The 27074-nt window shown below is 38.3% G+C and overlaps 1 protein-coding gene across 1 annotated transcript; it reads left to right on the top strand.

Annotated features, from left to right (window-relative positions):
• The first annotated feature begins 1267 nt into the window (after positions 1 to 1267).
• LOC139718318 (melanotransferrin-like) lies at positions 1268 to 20901 on the top strand. The gene is made up of 13 exons (XM_071629797.1): positions 1268 to 1517; positions 2638 to 2795; positions 11197 to 11317; positions 12028 to 12243; positions 13661 to 13784; positions 14542 to 14722; positions 15457 to 15540; positions 16090 to 16249; positions 16574 to 16738; positions 17699 to 17989; positions 18592 to 18754; positions 19258 to 19534; positions 20397 to 20901. Exons 1-13 carry the CDS (start codon positions 1442 to 1444, stop codon positions 20580 to 20582), a joined length of 2202 nt encoding a protein of 733 aa, XP_071485898.1. The 5' UTR covers positions 1268 to 1441; the 3' UTR covers positions 20583 to 20901.
• Positions 20902 to 27074: the final 6173 nt, after the last annotated feature.

Below are 27074 nucleotides of genomic sequence, written 5' to 3'. Positions count from 1 at the left end.
CTAAGAAACTTTTCAAAAAACAGTTTAGAATTTGGAAATGACACCCGGAGGTGTTAATTTAACGCCATAAATGAGCACCGAAAATTTAACACCAGCTCGGTGTTCACTATTTAACACCGGACTTTTTGCAGTGTATAATGATCACAATAATTATCAACGTCTTTGAGCAAATCAAATGAAATCAAAGAAGTCAACAATACATTGTTTTTCGTTTTAGAGTGTAAGAAAATGCAGAGCTCTATCTTAAACAGGTGCTTGATAGTTGATGTCCCCAAAGAATAATGAAAAAGAAAACCAAACACAAACGCAAAAAAATGACAATTTGCCGTTTAAACTTGATTTGATTTGATTTGATTTGATGCTAAGCTAATAGAATCAGCATAGGAAAGCTAGTGGTGATCGAAGGATGGACTAAAGGAAGTGAAAATTTATACATTCAAATATTACTCGATATCAGTGGCACGTAATCTTGTATAAATCTTGTCATTGTATAATGTATCTGACTTGTACCTTGTTGGGATGATCACTCAACTCTCTAGAAATTTTGTGCTGCGGACATTGTTTTCTTTGTCTTCTCTTTGTCTTTTTTTTTAAATGTTCTTCAACGTTTGTATTTCCCTAATTCATGAATTGTTATTCTTTTCAATTGTAGATATCAAGTAAATATCTATCTCATATCAACATCTGGGAATCTACACCTTACAACCAATGCTTCTATGTAGATTCCTCATATTTCGCATGTTTAATTGTTCTTAATGCTGTACTTGACAATTTACCCATTCATCTTTTTTTTATGTTCATGGTTTCATTGTTGAAACGTTGAATATGGAACAATAACATCAAACAAACGAAGAAATAAACAGATATGTGCAATTCGTTCGCAAGTTTGATATAACATGATCACATCCTGGAACTGTGGAATCCTTCCAGAACAAAATTGACGCACGAACTGGTACGGGTACTTGTTTTCTTCCCCAACCATTGACATTCTCCTTATGATTTCTTATTGGAGGCTCTGAAATTCGAGATCACATTCCGTCTGGCTGAAGATTGACATTTGACACCTAACGCCCTAACCCCTCTCACTCGTCCTGTTTGGTGTAAAGCGGGGACAGTCCCGGCCCGGTTGAATAAACTCTTGAGGCATGGCGTTCAAGTTCACCTTGCGCTCTTCTCAATGCCATGCGCATGCTCGTCAATCTCTGGACCAATGAAGTTCTAGCTCGTCTTCCAGCCTTTAAGAAAGTTTTAAACAATTCAACAAATTACTCTTCCCTCTGTTGATGCAGATGATCCGAGACAGCCTCTCTTAAATAGACTCGCAACTCGAGGAATTTGGTCAGCAGTAGTCATAACCAACCACTGCACGAAAGACACAAGCACGATTGCCCACGTTTTCTGACAAATCTGAGTGAGAATCGTATTTGCAACTTTGGAAAACATGTCGAATCCCGCCATGATCACGCTAGTTTTCATCGCATTTGCCGTTTGGGTTCCCACCTCGATGTCATCTCCAGGTACATATTTTTTTTTTTTAAATGTAGTGGTTTTAAGAATGCAGCTAAAATCAATTTTGGTTAAATGTATGTGAGCAAGTTCCTGCAAACCCACTTGAGCAAAGGCGAGTGCACTATCCATTTTACCCAAGATATGCTCGAAATCATATATACTTTTATGTTATGTCATTGCGTTGTTACATGATTCCCTTCCTACTATTGGATTTCCAGACTTGATGTTATAACGATACTCCTTGATCATCATTAATAAATGTCATGTCAAATTTAATAACACACCTCTTTCCAGAAAAGCATAAAAAACACATCAACACCGAGACTTGTGATGAGGGTGATCTACATTACTATCATTTTTTTTTGTATTACCTGCCTGCAAAAATCATCATACAGGGATTTAGCTCATAGCAAACTGTTCCTTTACCTTTCTGCTAGTCACTTTATAGACTTGTGTTCTTTGAATAAACATTCCATACTGCAATTGTTATAACATTACAACAAGTATTTAATAAAGACGGTGTTTAACAATAGTTCAAAAGCTCTTAAAGATCTGAGCTGTATTATCATTTTACTCTCTACATGCTACAAGCAGTCTTTGAAATTATAGAATTATATTATATACATACGACGGTATAAAAATATGGATAAAAATAAGCGCTTTACACTTTGAAAAAGTAAAAAATCTAAAAGTGGCTCAGTATTTCCCTTAGAAAACAGTGTAAGAGTAGAATGAACCATTCAATAGACGCCTTATTATATTATTTTTTTCATAGATCTTTTTCAGTGATGGCAGCATACAACTCATAAAATTCATATTCAGTCAGTCATGTTCGACAATCACTAAATTCAGCTACCTAAGTTTGAAATAGTGTTTTCAACGCTATGATTATCATCATCATGAACGGGATTGTTTTCACGTTTTATTGCTGTTTTTAAGTTGTATACGCTAGTGGTGCCAATCGTTGTGACTAAAACTGCATCGTGTTCGAAGGGTGCTCGATAGGAATTTAACGAAAATAAAATCCTGAGCATCATTATCACCAGTTTTATCATAATCATTGTGATTGTACAGTTATCAAAATTCGTATTATCACAGAGCATCACTAATTCTCTTTTTTTTTATCAGTTCCAGATACGACCGCGCCATCGGAGGAGACGAAACCTCCGATGAGGTGGTGCACGATCTCGGTCGAGGAGGAGGCCAAATGCGTTGAGATGAAGAACGCCTTCCGAGCCTACAGTTTGGAGCTCGAAGTGGAATGCGTGAGGAGGGGCGAACATGCGGTAAGATTTAAAGGGACTGTGCAGTTCTGGTTGAGGTGAGGATTTAGCATCTAACGTTTTGCGAGATATTCATAAACCACTCTATGAGATGTTAGAGAGCATGCAATTCTAAAGGGTATCAAAAGTTTATTTGATGAAAATCGGTTTTGAATTGGCTGAGATATCCAAAAACAAGGTGAAACAAAAAGATCCTAATAATAGGCGTTGCATGTCGCCTTTTATTATTATCAGGTTTGTTTTTTTTATATCTCAGCCATTTGAAAACAATTTTCATCAAATAAACGTTGAATCCTTCTTAAAATTACATGCTCTTTCACATTTTATAAGAGGTTTTTCATTATCTCACTTAAGAATGTTATGAACCTGAATCCCCACCTCAACCAGTATTATACAGTCCCTTTAACTTCAGTATACAAATGATGCACAGGACAGAGTGGATCGGTGAGAATTGAATGCGCGAGTTTAACTTTAGAACTGCTTAAACCCACGAGCACAGCGAGTGGGTTTTAGACCAAAGTTAAACGAGAACATCCAATTTTTCACTGACCCATGAAATAGGCCTGTGCATCATTTGTGTTATAAAATGGGCCCGTAAATTCATAGAATACAACCATTTTCCTCATCATGCGACCGATATACCTACAACATTATGCAAGACTTGAGCCATGCGTTCGGATTTTACCGGACGCATGGCTCAGTGTGGATCAGTAAAAGTCAATGCATGACAATTGACCAATTAGATTGCAGAGATTCTAAAGCACATTTTATAACATATTATGGATGAATGTTGACAGTCGGGGCTCAGTGGGGAATCCAGAGGGGGGCGAAACCGGCGCACGCCCCCCCCCCTTTATTTTTCGTTAAAAACAAAAGAAATAAAAAGAAAAAAATGAAATGAAACCCGGAAGTGGCACCAGAAATATTAGTCACGCCCCCCCCCCCCCCCCCCCCCCCTTTACAGAATTCCAGGATCCGCCCCTGGTACTAATGGACTATCTTCAAGGTCATACCCTTACTGAAAAGAACACAGTGTCCCACAGTGTGACACACAATGTGAAACACAGTGTTAACACATTTAGAACACAGTGCGAAATCTCTTCGCATTGTTAAATTCGAGCGTTTTGATGTTGTGAACACACTGTGAATCATCAAATGAAAGTGTGAAATAGAACATGACTACGTGAACACTCTGTGAAAAACCACACCATAGTGTGAAACCATCTATACACTATTAAACTCGGGCGTTTTCACGTTAGCCGACTATGTGAACACATTATGAACGTCCTGTGTTCTTTTCAACTGGGACATCTATAATGTGATATTAATATTTCTATTTTTCTTAAACGGCATTAACACCAGGCTCATGAAATATGAATATAACGTCTTGAAATTCATAAATTCTTAATGTTAAAATATCATTAAGTCTATATTGTTTCATTGTTGAAAGAACCATACATATATCAATGTCTTGATTTCAAAGCTAATGCCATGAAGACATACAGTACTTTTATAGCACTTACCAATAGTAGGGACTGATTCAATGTTGGTCATATGCACCTATACAGAGACGAAAAATTATTTCAATAATCTTGTGCAAATTTGTAACAGGGTGCATGTATTAATGGGATATGGCCAGTCATGAACTCAGAGTATCCTTAGTAAGATTCCAGTACTCTAACCGGATGACCATAATACCTCCAGTGTATGAAAAGGTAAAGAAAAATCCTTCCCTTTTAAGAACCCCCCCCCCCCCCCCCCCGTTAAAAGCAAGTGCTTTTCGATAAACATGAGATTTAATTCCATTTTGTGTTTAGAAACAACTGACGTTACATTCGTCTTATGGGTGTAAAGGGGTAAAGAATAGGAAATGTGTAATCGGGAGTTTCAGCTTATAGTAGGCATTTAAAACCTAGGTATTTAAAAATGAATGCAGATATTTCGTGTGTGCGTTTGTGCGTATCATGGTTGATTTTACAGTGTTTAAAAACACGAAGCTCTATAGATATCTCATTTACAAAAAGAAGAAATTTCAGGAAAATGGCAAATAGCTAAATTTCGAAAGAGCTTACTACCGTGTTTCAAACGGTGTGAAAATGGAAGAGTTGAAATATGAATGTTTTTCATGACCGTATTACTAGCAACAATTTCTCATCTTCTCCTCCGTGTGTGTGGTTAACGACTTTCCTCGCCTGCTTGAAGAACACAGTGTTCCACAACGTGAAACAAAATGGGAAACACTCTGTGAATACATTGTGAACACAGTGTGAATCTCTTCCTCCTTTCAGATTCGAGCATATCACGTTGTGAATCATGAATTCGAAGTGTGAAACCTAACATTACTATGTGAATATCCTGTTGAGAAGAAAAAAAAGCACAGTGTGAAATAATCTTGACACTGTCATATTCGGGGCGTTTTCACCTTGTCGGTTATCTGAACACAAAGTGTGAACACACTAAATCGACATTTAGGATAGATTCACCTTCTTCCACAATGGATATTACTGCCCTTTGAATGTGACAATTAGGTAGTAATCAAATTCAAATTGTTAGACAAATTGCCTGTATAACTCAATTCAAATCTACTTTAGAAACGCATATCTTTACAGTTTAAGCACACATGAAACTTGCAGTTGTATAATCTGTCATAGTCATTAATTTTGTTTAATTGTTATTCGTTTTGAATAAAAACAGTACCAACTTTGAATACAGCTGGTGTTTTGCCTATAATAGCCCTGATAGTGTGTATTGCGCACTAATAGGAATGAATGCAGTTGAAAACTAACATCCAAGCGGTCAAAGAAGTATGCCGATTTCATGACAAAAATCGGAAGAATGATCGGTATATCTTTTGTTGTTCGTTTTGGTTGTGGGAGGATTTTTTTTTTCTGTTTTTCTGTTCAAAAAGAGTATCCAATGAACACCGACTGAGTATTTGGTTATTTTGATCTTGATAACGGACTGTTATTTTTCTTAACTCAAGAGATAGATTATGCTTCCATCAAGTTGAATGCAGCCGAATGCGTACGGCATTTTGCTATTTTTGTTTATTTATTTGAAGATGAGAAAGTAAAAAAAAAACTTACTTTTATTTTGGTTTAGTTTTAATATAATATGAATTTCTATAAGTCAGAATGATTACATATTTTTCATGTGATTACCTAAACGAGAAATTTCTTAGTCTTCCCATGTCTATGTGTCTCCATGTGTGTGCAGATGTTCAAAGGTATAAACTTGCAGAAAATGTAAACATGTATTCTATACACATAAACATATGGACATATACGTATTTATAGTAATAATAATGCCACAAATGCCAATTCCATTAATTTATATGTAAAATCCGATTTTTGGGGGGCCTCCCCTTTCGTCAGGGATGTAAGCACTTTCATATATATAATTATATAACTATATATAAATACAATATATGTATATATATATATATATATATATATATATATATATGCAGAACAGAAGCGCTGAAGCCCTGTAGAAGAGACTTACTTTGTATGTGTCCAAAGTTCCTGTGGTTAACTTGCGAAAGAAAAGAGAAGAAAATCAGACAGCAAATAGGAGACCCAATGCTTTACTTAAAATATAATCTTAATATTATACATTAAGATACCTGGTCCATAGGCCCTTTCCTTTAGCAGCCTGTGCATGCTGAAGAACAGCGTTAAAAGAGCGAGAAAGAAGGTACCATTAAATTTGCATTATTTGCAAAAAAAAAAGGGGGGGAACAATACACTCATCCCTAGTTTCCTTCCCAATCAAAACATGCAATTTTCTCTTCGTTGAACATGATATAATACTTTGCTTTCTTTTTTCTCTCTCAATCACTTTTGCTGCTGAATGGGCAATTTCTCTTTTGGTAAACATCCCATGGTTATTTTTCATGGCTTTTTGTTTTGCTTTGTATTTCATTTTTTTTCTGTTTTGTATGCTATGTTTCGCACCCGGATATCCGGGAATTTTCATGGTATAACTCTGAAGTTGGTGAAAGGGGAAACACCTACAGTATCCCTGATCAGCAGTTTCGTCATACACCAGCGGATTTAGAAATCCTGTATTCGTCCTCTGAGATTTATAAGGATGTTCTGGATCATATGTATTGAAATATACAGATTTCAAACAAACCCAACACATCACAGGTCTGTATCTAAAAGTGTGAGAGTGTGCGTGAGTGTGTGCCTGTGTGTATCAAACACCCACTGCAAAGTCCTGGGGCATAAATCAAAAATCTGTGTTTATGAGCCAAGACTGTAAAGGTATCTTGACGGGTCTGATATACAGGTAGAATTTCACTCTTAAAATTTTCCCGCAGTCTGTACTTTACTGCCCTTTCAGAGAATGAACGAACACGGAAAAACAAGCTAGCAGATAAGACATGACAAAAGCTGACAAATTACAGAAGAAAAAAAAACGAGTAATAAAGTATAGATTTCAGAAGATGAGATGCAAACCCTCAGCTGCTGCAGCAAGTTAAGTCAACTCCGTTCAACCTAGTGACGTCATGCTTGAAAATGGACACTAGGCACCAGGCGGATAAAGCTATTTACCACTTTTCGTGACTTTGGACAGTGTGCACAATATGCTATGTGATTTTCCGTCCCTATCAGCACTCAAACCACACAAAGGGTTAAAGCTATGCTTCGCGTTAAAATTCACTAATCTGAAAAAAAAATCCAGTTCAGGAAGATGATGTCATCAGTTCATCTGATTTAGATTAGTGAAAACCTGTGAAAATTTTGGAAATCCCATACAAGCCATAATTTTCTTGTTTTTATGTAGAATTTTGATGAAACTTCTGTCATACTCTTTGGTGAACATCACTAATTTAAGTCACCTGAAGCATTTAGGACACACCTCTTCAGACTTAGGATGATGTGTAGTTTTGTTGAGAGTGAAATTTCATGTGACGGGGAGGGGGGGAGGGGGGAGTGGGTTTAGTGTTAAGGGATTTTTACACTTGTAAATTTTTGCTTAGTCCCGTACCAACGATGGGGCTAAGGGGATGGGGCCTTAGCCCCACCGTTGGTACGGGACTATCCTTAGCCCACTTTCTGTTTACACTCGTTTTTGCCAAAGTGGGCTAGCCCCACCGATAGTCCGGTACTATCTGGCCCTGCAAAATAGCAGGGTTAGCACCGCAATTGCGGTGCCAAGCAAGTGAGTGTAAACAGAACGAAAAAATAATCCGAGGCTATGCGACGGAGACGAAGTCCGACCCCCACTGACCAATCAGAAACGAGGTAATCAAGTGCTGCCGGTGCGTGCGTGTACGTGTACAGTGCACAGCGTAATCAGGAATATTCATGTGGTTTGGAAAGTCCAGGGCTAAGAAATACGAGTGTAAAAAGGTCAGTTTTCTCCTTAGCCCCGGACAAGAGATAGTACGGGACTAATTGGCCAGTGTAAAAAGCTGAAAAAATTTGGTACGGGACTAACGATAGTCCTGGGTCAGAGAAAGTCCGGGGTTAAGAAACACAAGTGTAAAAAGGGCTTTAGAGTTTTGGAATCGAGACGTCAAATACAACCCCCTCCCCTCTCGGTAGGGAGACGTGTCTCGGGCCAACAAGGGTGAAGTCACTTTCGTGTCACTAACACTTGCACCTGTCATAAAACATCCAGGAGAACAATCGCTTGGAAAGCAGGTCGGGGTAAGATGATTTTTTTTTTTCAACGGAGAAAGAAAGCACCTTTTATTGCATAAACAAGCAACAAGCATCAACAAACACTGTCGTACAGTGTTATTTATTGTCAAACAATAGAGAAATTGAACACGTGAACATTATTACTCACCTTTTTTTCTTTTCAGATGAGTTTGAAGTTCTAGAAACAAATCGGCTTTATCGTTTGAAGAAGCTAAAACACTGAATTTAATTGAAAAAGGCCAGAATAGTGACTTCCCCGCCGACAGAGTTGTTGATTTCTTTGGCTGTCAAAATTTATGCTTTCATAAATATGTGTGTTTCTGATTTGTTTATGTGTTTCTTGTTTGTTTTCGTTTTTGAATGTTTGTTTTTTTGTTTGTTTTTTTGTGTTTTTTTGGTTTCTTTGGTTTCTTTTTTGAGGAGGAAAGGGGAGATGCCTGAAATTCCGGAGGTGGTACAGAGACAGTAAATTTTAGATGGATATCACGCAAAATGTTTACACTGTTTTTTAGTAATTTGGTCTATAGATCTGGCTTTGCAGTTATAGGTTTATTTCTCTCTGACTGTATTTATCAAAGTCAGCCTGAACGTAAAGTAACAATGGATCATAGAATCGGTTGCATAGTTATATTTTCCACATATATAACTATATAAAAATTATATAAAATTATATATATAAGTCAAAGCCTCACACAATTGAGTAAAAGACCCAGAAAGAGAGAAAAAACAACAACAAATGAGAACAAATGAGAACGATACAAAGAAGAAATGAGAATACACACACACACAACAAAATAAATGAGAATATAATACAACAAACATATCCTGCCTGTTTGCTCCTTCTTACACGTGTCTACAAAGGATGTGTATAGTAATTATACTTTAGTACAACTTGTGCGAGATAAAACTTATGCTTATTGCGTGCGAGCAATACAAAACAATATACACGATAAAGCGCAATCTCTGGGTGAGCTGTTTGAAAGAACCATTGAAACACAGTCTCCAGTTAAAAGTATCTTGGCAACGGTATTGTTTAATAACGAATTGATTCTGTGATTCCTTCAGACAGCGATACGACCTCCTGGGGCAACATACGTGCAGCTTTGTCTATTGGCCCGGGTGACTTAGGACTCGAATAAAGGAAAAAATCATTTATATTTTCTCTCTCCCGTGGACGTTGGTATACAGTAGCAGCATCTTCTTTCAGTCAAACTTACATGCCACTGTGTGAATTATTGCGATATGACATTACAAACACACAAACTGAAACACACACACGCATTAAAGAGAAGTGTGCGTGGTCAAGATTTGTTATGTTTTTGACTGGTAATTGGGTTGTCATTGAATTTTAGGGGTGGAGGGGGCAATTCGGCACAGATTACGGGTTAGGGACCTTGCTATAAGCTTCTTCTTTTTTAATGCTTTGATATTTGTGTTGATTTCTTGCTTGGCAAGTGGTGACTATTATTCCGTGGGACATGTTAATAATTTGTCATTTCAAAGTCTGGTCAGTAATCGGCCTTTTCAATAGATGCAATAGACACTCCCTGAAAATGTATAATTGCAATGAGTGCTGAATACGATATGATTTAAAATAAAACCAAACACATAAAAGGCTATAACTCTTCCTTGAATATTCGTAGTGCCAAACAGTATCACGGATATACCCGCATCCCAGATATTGAAAAAAAAAAAACGCAAATAGTTGGCTATTTATAGACAGAAACAACATGTACTTGTATTGTATGATTGTATGACTTGGTTGGAGACAAGACAGTGCGTGAATAAACATAAGTGCGTGATAAACATGATTACGTGACAGTGTACCATTTGTCAGGTTCTCTTATTTTCATTTCGCTTGAAAAAAAAAGAAAACGAGACGATACAAAAACGATGAAACATCTATATTTTTGGCGTAAATGATGGCTTTTACGTCTTGTGTGGGCGCTTTGTTTTTCTGTACGCAAAGTTTACTTGTCACTGCGGTATCCTGCATGATGAAGACAGTGAAAAAAAATAATAAATGTAGGAAGTGATATATTTAATACTTCATTCTGAAAGCCACATAAGTAAGATTTTGGGGGTGTGAATTAAGACTTGACTTTTTCAAATGATAAGCTTTAAATTGATAAAAGATTAATCTAAATTATACAAATATAGGTGAAGCAAATCAGAATTTATCATTTTCTTACAGGCCTACACAAGACTGAAGCAAAAGTTAATATCAATTATCTTCACTATACTCTTTAAGAATTTTAAAGTCTTCAGAACGTTTTGAAATAAGTATGTAAAGGTATATGAAGGATGAAGAATAAAAAGATGGGTTTTGATGAAGTATAAAAAAAGTGTTTTAGATAACTGTCAAGATTTGGATATAATTGTTACTTTACTTTACTTTACCTTACCTTACTTTACTTTACTTTACTTTACTTTACTGCACCTAAAGTTGAAAACCAATTCATTATGCTTATCTATTTGGAGACTCGCTATTATTTACCCCTTTTTTTGGGGGGGGTTTGATAGTTTGGAGGATAAAAAAGCAGAAATAATCACTTTGAAGTAGAAAACATAGAGGACGACGAAATTGTCAATAACAATCACTATCACGTTTTCGTTGTGGTAATGCAAACCTTCATCATCATCTTCATCACCATGTCTCTCTCCCCATCTATCTTACCATCTATCTTTCTATCTTTCTATCTATTTATCTCATTATCTATTTATCCATCTATCTATCTATCTGTGGACAGGACTGCTACAAGGCGATTCGGGACGGACATGCGGATCTCATCACCTTGGATGGCGGGGAAATCTACGAAGCGGGCAAAGAGTATGGCCTGGTGCCCATCATCAAAGAAACTTACACCAGAGGTAACGGTCACCCATGTCTTATTCGTGACAAGATACAGTTCCTCAGTTCTTCATGCCTTAGTATTTGAAGAGCTTGCTTCCAAAAGGCGCTAAATCCATCATTTGTCAATGGACTTAGCGCCTTTTCAAAGCAAAGCTCTTCATTTCTTTCCACCCTCATCTCTCCCCAGTAAAACACTTGTCTTTTTACTCTTAATTGGTCCACAAATTATAGTATAGTGTTCCTCACTCTTCAATTCGCAATGCTGCTACGATGAGATGTTTGACTGCTATTGAAATTAATTGATTTACACTCATTTTAATTCATATAAAACTGGAAATGTCTGAATTTTGTTGTGAGTACATATAAAAAATATATAAGAATTGACTCTTGTGTCATTTGATTGGTTGATAATACTTCGTCACTTTGCTGATGACACGAACGTAGTATACAAATCCTTCTAAAATATGAGATTGCACTCCGCAATGTGTTTCATTTCTTTCCAACAATTCCCTGACCTACAGCTGTACCATGCTTTGTTGTTCTAGCTGATATTTGCTTACTTTTACTTATTATTCTACGTATATTTTTCTTTTTCATTTTTGATGTTATCGTTGATATTGAAAGTATAGTGCGTAATATTTCTTATTTTAATTGATGCAATAAGGACACATTGTGAAATTCAATAATTACAGAAATTTTACGCATGCTCAATTTGCCTCTAATGCAGAGAGGTACTATGCCATCGCCGTTGTTCGTGCCAATGATACGGACATCAACATCACCAACCTGAAGGGTAGGAAGTCGTGTCACACGGGTGTGCGCCGGACTGCGGGTTGGGTTGTTCCCGTTGGTTTCCTGCTCGACAAGGGCTACATGGATCCCGTCGATTGCGGTGACGACATCAACGCCGTGGCCCAGTTCTTCAACAAGAGCTGTGCCCCAGGTAGAATTATTGTCCCACGCTAGGCTGTCCTGTGCAGCAAAAATTAGATTAAAAATGACAGAATTACGTGTTTCATCAGTTTAGACGACAAAGAGATTCAACTTTGTTTTAAGTTCAAATGGCAGTTCTATAGTGACGTTCATTGAAATCTATAATCATTAGGTTACATGTGCATGGGGTCTTCCCACGAGCTTGACACCAAAGAGTCACACAGCCCACGAGCTAGACATAAAAAAGGTCCATGAGCCATACAGCCCACGAGCAAGACACGAAGTAAAACAGGCCCATGAGCTAGACACTATAGGCAAATGAGGCCCGCGAGCACGCCACTAGGCAAATAAGTCCCACGAAATCGACACTAGATTAAAAATGTTTAAACGAGATCTCTATACACTACGTACATTACCTTGAGGTAATGTCGAGCTCTATGGGATTTTTTTTTCTTGAGTCTCGCTCGTGAACCATAGCTCGTGAACCACGGCTCATGAGCCTAATTTAGTTGATATCGTGCTCGTGGACCTTTTTCACTTTTATAGTGTGCAGCTCGTGAGCTGTATGACTCAAGAGTTGTATAACTCGTGAGTTGTACGACTTGTAGGCAGGATGACTAGTGGGCTATATGACTCGTGAGCTGTATGACTCGTGGGTTGTATGCCTCGTTGGCGTCGAGCTCGTGATGTACACCCCATGTTAATTACGACTTGTTGATTATTTCTTTCTCGTTTTGCACATAATGATTAAACAGAAGTCAATTTGAAATCGAGTTTACATGATATTGTGTACAATGTTTATGTGCTTCGTATTTAAAGGATGTGTTTTTATGTCAAAAACGGTGGCACGACATTTGCTCCTGCAACAATTGCTCCGCTCTTATTTTCTCCGCTCTTATCTCCTCCGAGGACGTAGAGTTACGGTTATGATAGGGTTTTAGGTTTTGTTTGATGTGAGGATGATGAGGAGGATTAGGATTAGGGTTTGTTTGTGGGTAGAATTTCAGTTTGGCTTAGCGTGCAGATAGTCCATGCGAGCAATATTGTCGCAGGAGCAAATTTCAAGGAACCATCAAAGACTTACTCTTATACGTAACACATTATACGTAATATTACATGCTGGAAACCATTATGCTCTTAGAACATTTAGATGCAACATTAGTATGCAGTGTAATGTAAGGCCATCTGTATTCACGACGACTTACTATACAGTGAATTACAAAGCTGAGTTGATGAATCAGAGTTGAGAAGGGGGAGGATACGTCTTTACATAATCAGGATTAAGACTGATTATAAGGTTAGAGATTTTTGTGAGGATGGGTGCGTATGTGTGTGTACTGTATGCATTTATATCATACGGAGAGAATGTTCAAGTTCATTAAGTTAATCTTCTCCCCGTTTTGCGTTTGTTTTCCATTGTACAACAGGTGCTTTCACCGCGTCCAAAAATCCATACGGCACCAACCCCGCCCACTTGTGTGGAATCTGTACCAATCCGCAATGCCCGCCCGATTCATCGGAACTCTATCAGAGCTATGCCGGAGCTTTCAGGTAATTGAACAATCTAAGACCAACAAAGACAAAGAGTCAAAGAGGGGGAGTTGAGAGGGTTACAGTTTCTCATTCCGGAGGTTCGTAACCCCGAAGGTTCGTTATTCCTTTAGGGTACGTACCTACATCGGAAGGTTCGTTATTCCGAAGGTTCCAAAGGCCTAATGCACATTAGTCCGATGGCTCGATTGACCGAAAACGGAGAAAGGTTTGTTAATTGAAAACTTAAATGGGCTTACTCATTCGTTAAAGATAATCTGTTCGTTTTTAATATGACAACATGCAGTTAGGTTTGGCGATACCCAAGCGACCCAGCGCCCAACAGGTTCCCCAATTTGGAAACGAAATAGGGTAAAATGTCAAGTGTTGCAACATAATTAAATAAATAGATAAGCGTCAAAATACATTAGAGAGATTATCGGTGCTACAATGTCTCTTTTAACTATGTTTAACGAGCCTTATTCAATTATTAACTAACCGCATTTCATATTTAGCTTGCATGTGGCAAAGGCTCAAGCGATCTGTATTGCAATCATCGGCCGACGTAAGTCGTGCGCCTTCCTTCTTGCGTCGTCATGAGTATGAACAGTTTACATTATTCAGATTCTTCGTGACAGCCAAGTGAAGGATCCATTCAATTAAACTTGGCAGATAGGATCCTTAGGGTACTAGGATATCAATTTGTTCAAACGGGCACAGTCATACGTCTATGAATTATGATAATTATATAAAACATGGTCTCGGTGTCCACTTACAGATGTCTCGTAGAGGGCGCTGGTGATGTAGCATTCATCAAGCCAGAGGCCTTCCTCGCAAACATGGGTCTGCCTGCTGGAGACAAGTGGAATAGCGCTCTCAACCCGAACGACTACCGCCTGCTCTGCCCCGATGGATCCCGGGGAACGATCGATGATGCCCCCGCTTGTAACTTTGCCAAGGTACGCTAGAATAATTATGCATGAATTCACTATAGATCCCATGACACTCAGCGAGTCCGTTTGACAAGGGATCAAGAGCTCTATCAATGAGCAATGTTCTTTTCCCTTCTACACAAACAATACAATGTTGACTACTTATTTAAGACGGCATTTATAATCCACTACATCAATATAATGTCAAGAACATTGAAGATTTACGTATACTTAATACAACCATTGGAATGAATTTTTAAAGAGAAATCACCATCAAACTGTGTCAATGTATTCACTTGATTGTTTCAATCTTTATTCCTTTTCCTTTTATTTCATCACATAAGCGTATGGTAATAGCTTTTTTTACTCGTGTAATTAGATGTGATTTTTTTTTTTTTTTTTTTTTTTTTTTTGCTCTTGGTTGTAAGGAGCCATTCCGTCGGTATGTTTCTACTGAACATAATTTTGATATTGATTATTGATATTGATTATTGATATTAATATTATTCATTCATGCTTGTTAACATTTATGTAGTATAGAATAAGTATGTTCATGATATATAGGCATTTATTTACACATAATATATATATATATATATATATATATATATATATATTAGAGAGACTGATATTATTTATATATATAGATATATATATATATATATATATATATATATGTGTGTGTGTGTGTGTGTGTGTGTGTGTATGTATAATTGTGAATAATGTGTTTACTAATGTTCTCCGTAATCTGGTTTAAATAGTCCCCTGCGCACGCTGTGGTCACTTCTCCTACCAAGTCGGTGGACGATATTCAGGCGTTCCAGTCAGTACTAAGGGCAGCTTTGGTATGCATTTCTTCCATTATTTTATTCATTTTTTTTTCTCTGTTCGTATATTGGTGATGGTGGTGGTAACAGAGATAATCCTCTAAAATTATAGTGGCATGTCGGCCTATGCATATATCATGGCTCGACATTAACGTTGGGACCACTAAAATCCTTGAATTTGGAATTTGGTGGCCATGGTGGCCCGACATCATTTTTTTTTTTTTTTTTTTGGTGGTCTCGGGCCACCGGGCTACGGCCAAAGTCGATCCTTATCATAAGAAGAGACAGCTCTTATTTTTTTGGAATATTTTTTTTCTTCATAATATCATATTAAAGGCATTACTTGATTCACTATTCCGACATTTTTTTTTTTTTTTGCACTACTGATGATTCCGTCAGGTATATCAAAGACAGTGAATAAAACCCCTGAAGAACATACTTCCTGAAATGCCTCTTGCACGTAATCAGGACCGTTGATACTTATACGATGTGTGCTTATGACCGTCACGATCATATCATACGAGTGTTCGGCATTTTCTTCTTAATTTTTCTCTCATTTTAATCCAGCCGCTATTCGCTGCCGATAACAACACTAGAGGATTTCGCATGTTCGATTCGGGGGAGAACCGCGATCTTCTCTTCAAGGACTACGCACGCTCTCTAAAGGATTTGCAAATACCCCAGACTTACAAGACATACCTGGGAGGCTATGCTAACAGCATTGCAGGTTAGGTTTTTTTTTTTTTCAAAAAGGGTTTTTCGTCTAACCAAACCAAAGAAAAGATAGGTATATCATTGTATATTCCTTAATTTTCTATGAAATTCGATCTCTATTTTTTTCTCCTAGCCCTTATGATAAGCGGCATATACGATCCTTCATTTGTTCATGACACCGATATTCTAGGTAGTGAATGAGACATCCTTCCCCTCCCCCCCCCCCCCCTTTCAGGCCGATGTCAGGTTGTTCAGCATATCCACATAGAAAAACTTGAATAAATCTGTAAAAATTGAATAAATCTGAAAAAAAAAAAAATCTGCTTATCTGAAACAGGCCTGAAAAGGTGTCCGCCAAACACGCTGAGATGGTGCACCACGTCCATCGACGAGACCCGCAAGTGTCGCGGCATGAAGGCAGCCTTCAGCGCCGCCGGCCTCACCCCGGCGCTGTCCTGTTACGAGGAGGAAGGTGTGGGAACGTGCATGGAGAGAATTGCAGGTGAGCCGCCAGCGCGCATGACGCAGCACGTACCTTCGAGATGACCGCAAAAGGGCCATAGGATGTTTTGACGCAAAACAACGGGCGCATTCATGAACGAACTATTCAAGTGTGGATGACAAAAAGTCATCAACAATCCAAAAGGGGAATTGAAAGTTTTTTTTACTAATCCTTTTGTGGGTTTACATTATCTCCTTTGCTTTTGTTTACCAAGATTACAGAATTTGCTGTTGAAATCACGTGAAATCAGTTAGAAGCGGGCCTTCTATTCCCGTCGTTTCTACTGCCTCAAAAACGATTCTGGATTACTTGGCGCATACTTTCTTTCCTATTCATTTCCTACAACCGCTTCTTCATCTCTCAACCATTCTCTATATCTTTTAGGCGACATTAGACAGCTGAGAATGATTGCTTCCATGGTTATTTATCCCGTCGAGTTGGTATGAGTGAAGAAATAAAAAGAAATTTAGTCACCTTTTAACTAGAATGAAGCGAGATTATACAACGAAAACAAAACATGATTTTCCATTTTTTATATTTCAATTTCAATTTCCGTAAAATCTACTAAATTGGACATTAAATTACAAATATCTTATTTATGTTTTCACAAACAATAAGACGTATTGGACATTTACATGTACAATAAACCGATACATGTTATAGAATTTTAAAAAAAATTGACTCGGAGCTATTTAGGATAATGGAAGAAACGATGATCTGACAAAGTATGGTAGTACGTATTATGGGATAAGAATGCAGAAGACAGCCTGAAATAAACAGAAAATAAAAAAAACGGAAAGCGTACATTGTGTGTACATAGTAAAATGAGTGACGAGGTTGTCCATTATTCTAGCGTTGCATTGAGATGATAACAAAGGCTATTAAGATACAAGAAAGGGGGTCTACACCAATACGAGACTTTTTTGACATGTCTTTTTTTTTCTGAAAACAAACGAACAGCGGGTTATGCTGACGTGATGACCGTTGATGGGGGAGATCTGTACACTGGTGGACGTGAGCATCACGTGGTTCCGGTTGCTGCCGAGGACTATGAGCAGGGTGATGCCAGCTACTGGGCCGTCGCTGTCGCACGCAAGGAAACGAATTTCGGCCTCGAAGACCTCGCCGGGCGAAGATCCTGCCACACCGGTATCGGCAAGACGTCTGGATGGAACGTCCCCATCGGAACGCTGATCAGACAGGGATACATCACTGTTAACAGCACCACGTGTAATGTGCCGGAAGCAGTAGGTAGGTGGTGGGTGTGTGACCTAATAGATCTCGATGCATGGTTTCATACTTTTGATATCTAATGAACGGCTGAATTTTCCTTCATAAGACATCAATAAATATCAGCAAATTGATGTTAATATCTTGGGTAGACGAAACTTGCCAGAGTTTGAATTTTAGTTTTAGATCCTGGTCATATGAATTGTGTCGATAATAATACACGATAGGCTTCATGTATGAGGCAATTCTACATCCTGAATTCAGTTGTCTTACTCAGCATTCTTGAGGATGACTGATGGACGACGTAACTATAATCTACCCTCTTATAATTGCCTGTCACAGTCCGCATCCACTCGCTATATAGAAGAATGACTCGGGATTGGCCTGATAGGGTTGTTATCTTTGACAATTAGGCTTTCTGATCTTCATCCCATCACGAAGGGCAGAATACGCTGATCCTCGTGTTTTTGTCAGGACCAAGAAACATCCAGTTCCATTATTGTGCCATTTCATATGCAAAGTGCAATGATCCAATTCCCGTTGAGATGACTTATGCTATCTAAGAATAACTAAGTTACTATTGTCACCGTTTATATGCATTCATCGATGTCTTCTACCCGCAGGCAAATTTTTCAATAGTAGTTGCGCACCTGGTGCAAAATCGTCCAAATACGATCCAAACGGCGACAACCCAGCCAGCTTGTGCAACCAGTGTAGGGGGACAGGGGACCGCCACTGCGCCAGAAGCGGTGCGGAACCGTACTATGGCTACGCTGGCGCCTTCAGGTATGTCTCTGGCACATGCATGCATGCATGCACACACACGCGCGCGCACGCACACACACACACACACACACATACATACAACAAACAAGAATCAAACAAAACTTTAGCTTCTTTAGTGGCGACATTTTGCATTCTATAATGCGGGTATCCACTAATAGGATTAATAGAATTGGAGGATTACCGGTACTAATGGTTATTGAAAGTGCTGCCGCAGGTCGGATCAGGTGTTCTGAAAAAAAGACTTATCTGGCTCCATGATTACTCGGTTATTGTCATTACAAATAATATCATTTTAGTTATGATCGTTTACAGAATTCATGGTGTCGTTATCATGAGCCACTGATGCCAACAGTGTACTTTGTACTTGTCATCATTACTTCTTTGAAGTAGCCCTGGTACATCGAGTGTTGTACATCGAGTCATGTAATATCTACGTAAGTCTAATCTTCAAATCCGTTTTGGTCATCATTTTCTCGTATCTTCTCGATGACGTACAACCACAGGTGCCTTACGGAGGGACAGGGTGACGTCGCGTTCGTGAAGCACACCACGGTGGCAGAAAATACGGACTTCGAGGACGAGGACGATGACAGCCTCGGATGGAACGCCGACCTCGTCAGCTCGGACTACGAGCTGCTGTGTCTGAACGGGTCGAGGGCACCCGTCGACCAGTTCATGAGCTGCAACCTGGCCAGAGTGCCCGCCCACGTCGTGGTGACCGCCGCCAACAAAACGGAGGCTGAGAGGGAGGAGATCTGGAACTTGCTGGACCAGGCTCAGGTCTCAAAGATGATTTTTTTTATCCATTTGATCTGATCCTGATAAGAAAATGCCGTTGGCATTGTGTATTATTATTACAGTGGAGTGTATTACATGGTGAGAAAACGAAATTTTGTTTTCAAAATGGCAACATTGTGTCATAAGTGGCATTTCAATTGTCTAACAGATTTTGTAGTGAAAGTGAGTTTTGGTACATCTCCAGATGTCGCTACTTTCGAAGCGTTTCAAAATACAGCTGTATAGAGTTTATTTGCCCGTTTTCGATTAGTATGAAAGGCATTTCGGCGCCAGAAAAAAAAAAAAACAAGCTATTTAAGTGTGAGGCCGCATGACTTGTGTCTGTTCTTACAGTTTTGGAAGACAATTTTATTGATGGCACCCATGCAATATTACTGGGATACAACTTCCCCATTCATTAAATTTTGACGCTGTATCCTCAGTGATCTGTATCGGTGATAATTTATTTCTTTACGTTATCAATTTGCCTCTTAATTGGGCAGTTGCGATTGCCAAAATGGTTGCCCGCATTCCCCTCCCCTTTTGCCTTCCTTACCACCCCCCTCCCCCCGGAAAAAAAAAATACAAAAAATGAGCTATCATGCCAGTCCGAGCTTACATATTAAGTTTGAATCAATCTATGAGTTACTAGTATGCGAATTTCAAAGAGCATAATTATATAGGTACGTGATTCTTCGCCCACACTAACAAAGGCCATACGCGTATATTTTTACGACCCTTTGGACGCGTGCCACCCTTTGTTTAATCTTCAAAACCACCTCCGTGAATTCGGGCGATTCGCTTTTATCAGTTCGCTCATCATCATCTGCACCCCTTCTTCGTGTCATACAATGTATACATGCAGGGTCTGTTCGGCAGTGACACCGGAACCAATTTCAAGATGTTCGATTCGGCGGACTTCGGCGGCAGCAACCTCCTCTTCAAGGATTCGACAAAGCATCTGAGCGACGTCGGGGACCGCGATGAGTACGACACGTGGCTGGGGGCCGACTACCTGGGCAATCTCGACGCCCTCAACTGCGTTAACTGAGGCTGAATGATGCCAGCACTTCCGCGTAATAACCTTCACGCCAAGTATCAGAACGGAGTTACGAACAGAAAAGAAAACATGTCTTCTCACTGAAAAGTGTCCCACGCCGTTTTCGTTATAAATCACAATATTTCCCCACTTTTGTAGACTCTTCTACCAGCATACTTGACCAATACAGATCCTTAAGGTTTGGCAATTGATGTCTTCGCGGTAACATGTGAAACGAAAAGCATATATTTTTGGGTAATATTGATGTATCTTTTTCAAGAGACTGCCTCAACTGCACTCATGCTCATCTAGTTTTCCTGTGACTTTTTCCTCCTCCTTATTCTTTTTTTTTATTTTCTTTTTTTTTTTTTGCGGGAGGGGGGGGGGAGTCCTTAATGAAGATCATCCAAATCCCGGCTTTCTCTTCCCACTGGATTTTGTTATAAGGGGGATCAGAAATAGACAAAAATCAGCAGTGTTGGGCACTGTGAATGTTACAGAATGAGGGGAAATACTGGAAAAAGCATCTTTATAACTAACTTCAGTCAGTCATTAATTTTGGTTGCGGTGTCTTCTTTCCCGATTCCACAACACTAAGTAGTCGTGGTTGTATTTTCTAATGGGGTGGGATCTTCCCTTCCCTTCCCTTCCCTTCCCTTATATACGAAACATAGATACTGAGTAGAATTCCCATCCATGAACACAAGACGTAGCACTCATAGCTGAAATCATTTGTCTGCAACGTGTTTCATTTTATCATAGTTGTGTATGTGTGTGTGTGCCTTTTTACCTTCAACTTATAAAATGGCAGCACGAGACTTTGATAATATGCATGATATTCGGCATGTTACAAAGAATCTTTGTTAAATATTTGAACATATAGGTCATTCTGACTGCCCACCTCCCGGTCGACCTCTCTGCACACAATCAAAAATGAACAGTTTTACATTCTTAGCATTCGCTTTGTAATCCTGACGATGAAAAATATGGGATCAGATTATTTTCCATGTCCTGCATACAACTTCAACAGTAGATTATATAGCATTCCATGTCCAATATACTCTACCACTCGGCCACAGAACATCTAGAAAATCCGTGAAATTTTCTTAGTGATATAATTGATAAAGAGTGTTTAATCGGGATGGATGAAATCACACTGAATAAAAATTCACAATTTTTTGTTTGCTTGTTCCACTTCAAACACATTTTTGAAAATCATGCAATTTAATGAAAATGTGTGCCATTACAGTGTAAAATATTTTTTTTTTCTTGCAACTGATTTCCTTCACTTATGAGCACAAAATGATTCTCTGTTTCATCCTACAGTAAACTTCTTGTAAGTATAGATGGCATTTCAGTGAATGTTATTCTCAAAACTTCATGATTTATTGTTCATAAGAAAGACTTTATCAAGATCTCCGTAAAAAATTATAGATTCATGTCATTTGCCGTGACTAATGAATAAATGTCTGCCTTATATAGTCTTCAAAAAAATCGTGTGTGAGAATTTAGTATCTTTTGTTTTGTTCTTTTTTCGAGTGGTTGTTGCACATTGTGTGGTCATTATCATGGTGACATGACATTTGCTCCTGCCACAATTGCTCCAGTCTCATTTTCTCCAAGGACCAAGGATTAGGGTTACGGTTGTGATAGGGCTTTAGGTTTAGCTTGATGTGATGATTATTTAATTAGGATCAGGGGTATGTTTGTGGGTAGAATTTATGTTTGGCTAAACGTGCAAATATTTCATAGTAGCAATTCTTGCAGGAGCAAATGTCGTGTAATGGAACCCATTATTACACCTCAGATGGAAAGATCGCAAACTCTCCATCTTAAATCTTACCTTAACCCGTTGAAGATTGGTTCCGGGTAAGTACTTGAGCAGGTGTCTACGGGACGTGCGTGTTATAAAATCTGTGCAAAATCTTTTCGTCCTCAACGGGTTTTTAAAGACATAGTGTGGATAACTTCTGTTCCCTTCTCTTTCCTTACTCTTCTCTCTAGGTGGATTTGCAGATTATTGGTCAAAGATTTTAAGACAAAGATCTCAAAGTATTTAAGGATTCAAATGGTAACTCAAGTTCCAGAAAATATTTTTGTTCTTTTGTTTTGTATCTATTCACTTCATACTTTTGAATATTCATCATTAGGGATTTGTCTCTCTTTCTATCTCTCTCTCTCTCCCTCTCTCTCTCTCTTTCTCTCTCTCTCGGAGTCACTCTCCCTCGGTTTTTCTCTTTCTCTCTCGATTTCTCTTTATTTAATCATCTCTATTCTAAATTGGGATTGATCTTGATGTTTTTCATTCTCTTCTTCTACTTTAATCACGTCAACTAAACTATGGTCTATCGTGCTGACATCTGTCATAAAACTAAACATTAAAATAAACAAAGATGAGTAATTGTTCCTCATTTCACGGTGACAGTTCTTTTTTTCGAGGGTTCGATCGTTATGCTGAAGGTTCCTTAATCGGAGAATGAATAAGGTTTTATATTTCAAAAGTTTGTTACCCCGAAAACAAACAAAGGTTCGTTAGTACGCACTTTCTTTAACGAACCTTATTTCACTATCGGACTATGACGAGCCTGTGCACTATGATGGTATTGCGAACATAGCCCTTTCTTACGCACTTATAAATTCTCTCTTTCGTTGAGCTTCGCTTGGGTATTGTTAGTTCCCGACCAGACTGTGTATACATTCCCATGTTTTTCGGACATATCACAATAGGTCTTAGTGGAATTAAATGAATCACGTAGAGTGTTGATACAATTATTATGCCGTCAGCACCCTGTACAGAATTTCATGAACACAATGATCATTCATCCCTTTATGTCAGTTAATTATGGGTGTTAACATTCCACAATACAATATGCCTCTTGCAGGAAACCGTAAAAAATTACAACTTGGATAACATTCTAAGCACATATATTTAAAGGAAACCAAACCCAAATATAAACCTGCATTGAGTGAAAGCAGCAATATTAGTTGATCCATCAGTGAAAGTTTGAAGAAAATAAGACAATCCGTTCAAAAGTTATGAATTCTTAAAGTTTTGGTGCCGTCATCGCTGGACAAGGAGACTACTACAGTTCATGACATCATTATGGACAATAACATATAAAAAAACATAAAGGGAATTCTGCATATTTGCACTTTTTTATTATTTTAAAAGTTCACTTGGCTTACCTCTTTCAGAAAGGAGGGAGAATAATATTTCCCTTAATTAAATATGTTAGTATAATGTCGATGGAATGTGTACTTTCCATGAAAAATCTATTTTTTAAAATTCTCCATACATTTTCTTTATATTGTTGTCCATAATGACGTCATGAAATGTCTAAATCTCCTTATCCAGCCATTACTGAACTAAAAATCAAAATATTTATAATCTTTTAATCGACTTTACGATTTTCTTCAAAATTCAGCTGATGTGATCTATTAATATTACTACATTCACTCAATCAAAATTCACATTTGAGTGTTGGTTTCCTTTAACAAAGAAAATCGTTATTGCATATTGGAATGCTTTACAAGCACAACGTCAAATGATATCACATATAAAGTACAAACAAACAAAGAATTGTATGAATAACATGAATCTGATTCATTTTCTTATATGTCGCAATGATAATTCTGCCCATGTCTTGTTAAAAATGTATATAATAATTATATTTTTTCTTGCTTTACTTTGAATACAGCAGCGTATAATTATGCTCCTCCATATTTTTGTTTGACGCTCAGGATGAGAAAGTCATGGTGGCCAATTGTTGAATCATTGAACTCTACAAATGCTAGGCCCATTTCATGAAACACTCCATTCAGAATTCAATACATGGAATAACAACCATCATTTTGCACTGAAAGATAAAGATTTGGGGGTCATCACGAACTCATTGTTAATGCGACCAGCACCACACTGAATCTTCAAAGAAAGATACATTTACATAACATGCGTTTTATTCGACACCGCAGAAGTGTACAAAAACAACTTCGACTATACGCAATGTTAAGTAAAAAACATGGACTTGTATTGAAAATAAGTAGCAAGGCACCTAAAATGAAAGTGTATCGTTGTTGTTTTTTCATCACCCTCTATCTCCCTCTATCTCCCTCTCTCTCTCGATCTGAAAGATTTTTCTGAAAGTCATAAGCTGCATTTCTCTAGCCTTTCTAAGACCCTGAAATTTCTCTCCTCCATAAAGTACAGTTCAATATACCTAGGAAAAAAAAGAACATTGTTTTCTATGTACATTTGAATGTAAGACAATGGTTCGTCAGGTCCCATGAAATGCATTCTAGAGGGCACTCATGACATCTGGATGCACAACACCTTTAGGGAACGGTGACTCTCTAATTCCGGCAGCAAGACCAAAGGATTAAATGAATATATTGAGAATTAATGAATATATTAAGAATGTGATTAAGAAAGTTAATATGGAGTATTATAATGAAAATTCACAGTTGAGATGGGAAATAATTAAAATTAAAGTTAGAGAATTGACAAATGAATATATTGACAGTTGACAAGTGTGCATGCTATGAATTTATATCAGCCTATTGTGTGCGTGTGACAGAAATTATGTGTTTAGAAGTGTTGCTCAACTGTCAAACATTCACATTTTACTAGTCAGTCATTTCCATAACAATCCATTATATGTCTATATGAAAAGTAACCTAAGCCTCTAGAGCAAGATAAAGAAAGACTATTTCTGAACATTTTAAGGCTATGTCATCATAAAACAGAGGAAAATACAAATTCTCAAGTTATTCTTCGTTTTAAAAGAAAAAAAAAGTATATTCTTGAAGTTATGATTGAAAAAAGATTCCATATTTTCTTTGTTTTTCTGTGTTTTTGCATACTTTTGTGGCATATTTTTCATACTAAACCAAAATGAAGCTAAATCATTTTGCGATCAAATTCTTCATAATGCACAATAATGCTTTAAAATTCTTATCTCCCTCTCTTGTTGATTTCGCACCTGTCGGTGCTGAAGCGCAAATTTCATGAGAAAGATTGTGAGTTCATTCTTGGTTTACCTGCGTTTCAGGATGATGAAGATGATGATAATCAGGAGAGCGATAATCAACAGAAGCGTGATGATCGTGGTGCCAAGGGGGCTCTGGATGAAAACTGATTCAAGAAGATCGCCATAGCACGTAAACGAAGAATTAATGTGCATAATGTGACATGGGAAAGTCATCTCCATACATTGCATTATATAGACTTATGGGTGCTTCGGATCACACGTCATTATCGTAAACTTTTAGTCAACACACGAAGTCCTGGAAGAATTATGTAATACACATTGTAGATAATGGGCCGAAAGCATAAAACAAGCAAAAGCACGAGCTCGTCTAGCAAAAGGTGTAGCTCAAGCAATTGCTTAAATTCATATGCATACTAACCTTTTGCTTGTGCCCATACCTTTTGCTTGTCCCGCACAAGCAATTGCTTGCGTTTTCAACAAAAGGAACGTCACGCCTGTGCGAACACAAGAACAAAGGCGAGTGTGACAGCACGTATTTGAAAGGGCGTGTGTGTGCGAAACATTTCCTAACGTAGCAATAGAGCTATGAAATGGCACTCATAAATGCGCACACAGACGCACACACACACACACACACATCTTTACACACACAAGTACTGGCTGATTCCCATCACTGCTGTTACGACCAAAATCACTCTGAGAATGATCGCACAAAAGAAACAATCAACTGATGTTCAGGCGGTTTATTAACAGTGATATTGTTGGTACAGACTGGTAATCGGCGTCACATCAGTACAACAATGATCAATAGAAACAGTTATAAATCGGTAGTGGAATCACTTACACGTATTAAGTAATCCTTTGAAAGTGTCCAGATACGATGTTCGATGCACAGACGAATGATCCTTGACGCACCTATGAATGATTCCTCCGACGTAACTCCAGAGGCGCAGGTTACGATAGTCCACGGTATAGATCCGGGGTAAAATCCACGATATATGTCCACGGCGAAACGTGCAGAGTCCAAACGTTGTGACGACCACGTCCAGTTGATGCGTTGAATGATGATTCACTTAATAATGTTCAGCTAAGAATCGAGCCCATCACAGCTTTGCCGTAGCAATGTCCATTGACACAAACATGGTGTCTATCTCCAATGAGGGCACATTAATTCTCTGCAGGCAAAATGTCTCCCAGGCCTTATCTCCACAAACATAACAGGTCAGCAGGTAACACAGGACTGACTATAACAAGTCGCTTCAGAGCCAGAAGTGACGTAACTCTCAGAGCAGAGGTGTTGGGTACTCTGCCTACTGCAGAATTTCTCTAGCTTATATACTATCTATTCACCCCTTCTAGCACATTCTGTAACTCTCTCCAACCTACTAGCCAGTCCAAGTTCCAGGAAATCTGGATGACTCACTGCCTATCTATGTACAAAACATCATTACCAAGAATAACTACCAATCACATTGGGCTACAGGGACAGTGCCTCACTCAGCCAAACATGTAAGCA

The sequence above is a fragment of the Diadema antillarum genome, unplaced genomic scaffold (assembly GCF_040938485.1).
Source record: "Diadema antillarum isolate AM-2024a unplaced genomic scaffold, OU_Dant_1.0 scf00000093, whole genome shotgun sequence".
Lineage (NCBI taxonomy): Eukaryota > Metazoa > Echinodermata > Echinoidea > Diadematoida > Diadematidae > Diadema > Diadema antillarum.
This window is presented reverse-complemented; position numbering and strand designations above follow the sequence as displayed.

What these genes read in the sequence shown, in the direction of transcription:
- LOC139718318 (XM_071629797.1), top strand. Translation starts at nt 1,442, where the DNA reads ATGTCGAATCCCGCCATGATCACGCTAGTTTTCATCGCATTTGCCGTT. An exon ending in CCGCTTGTAACTTTGCCAAG is followed by an intron (nt 14,723 to 15,456) that starts GTACGCTAGAAT and finishes TGGTTTAAATAG; the next exon opens with TCCCCTGCGCACGCTGTGGT. An exon ending in GTGCATGGAGAGAATTGCAG is followed by an intron (nt 16,739 to 17,698) that starts GTGAGCCGCCAG and finishes ACAAACGAACAG; the next exon opens with CGGGTTATGCTGACGTGATG.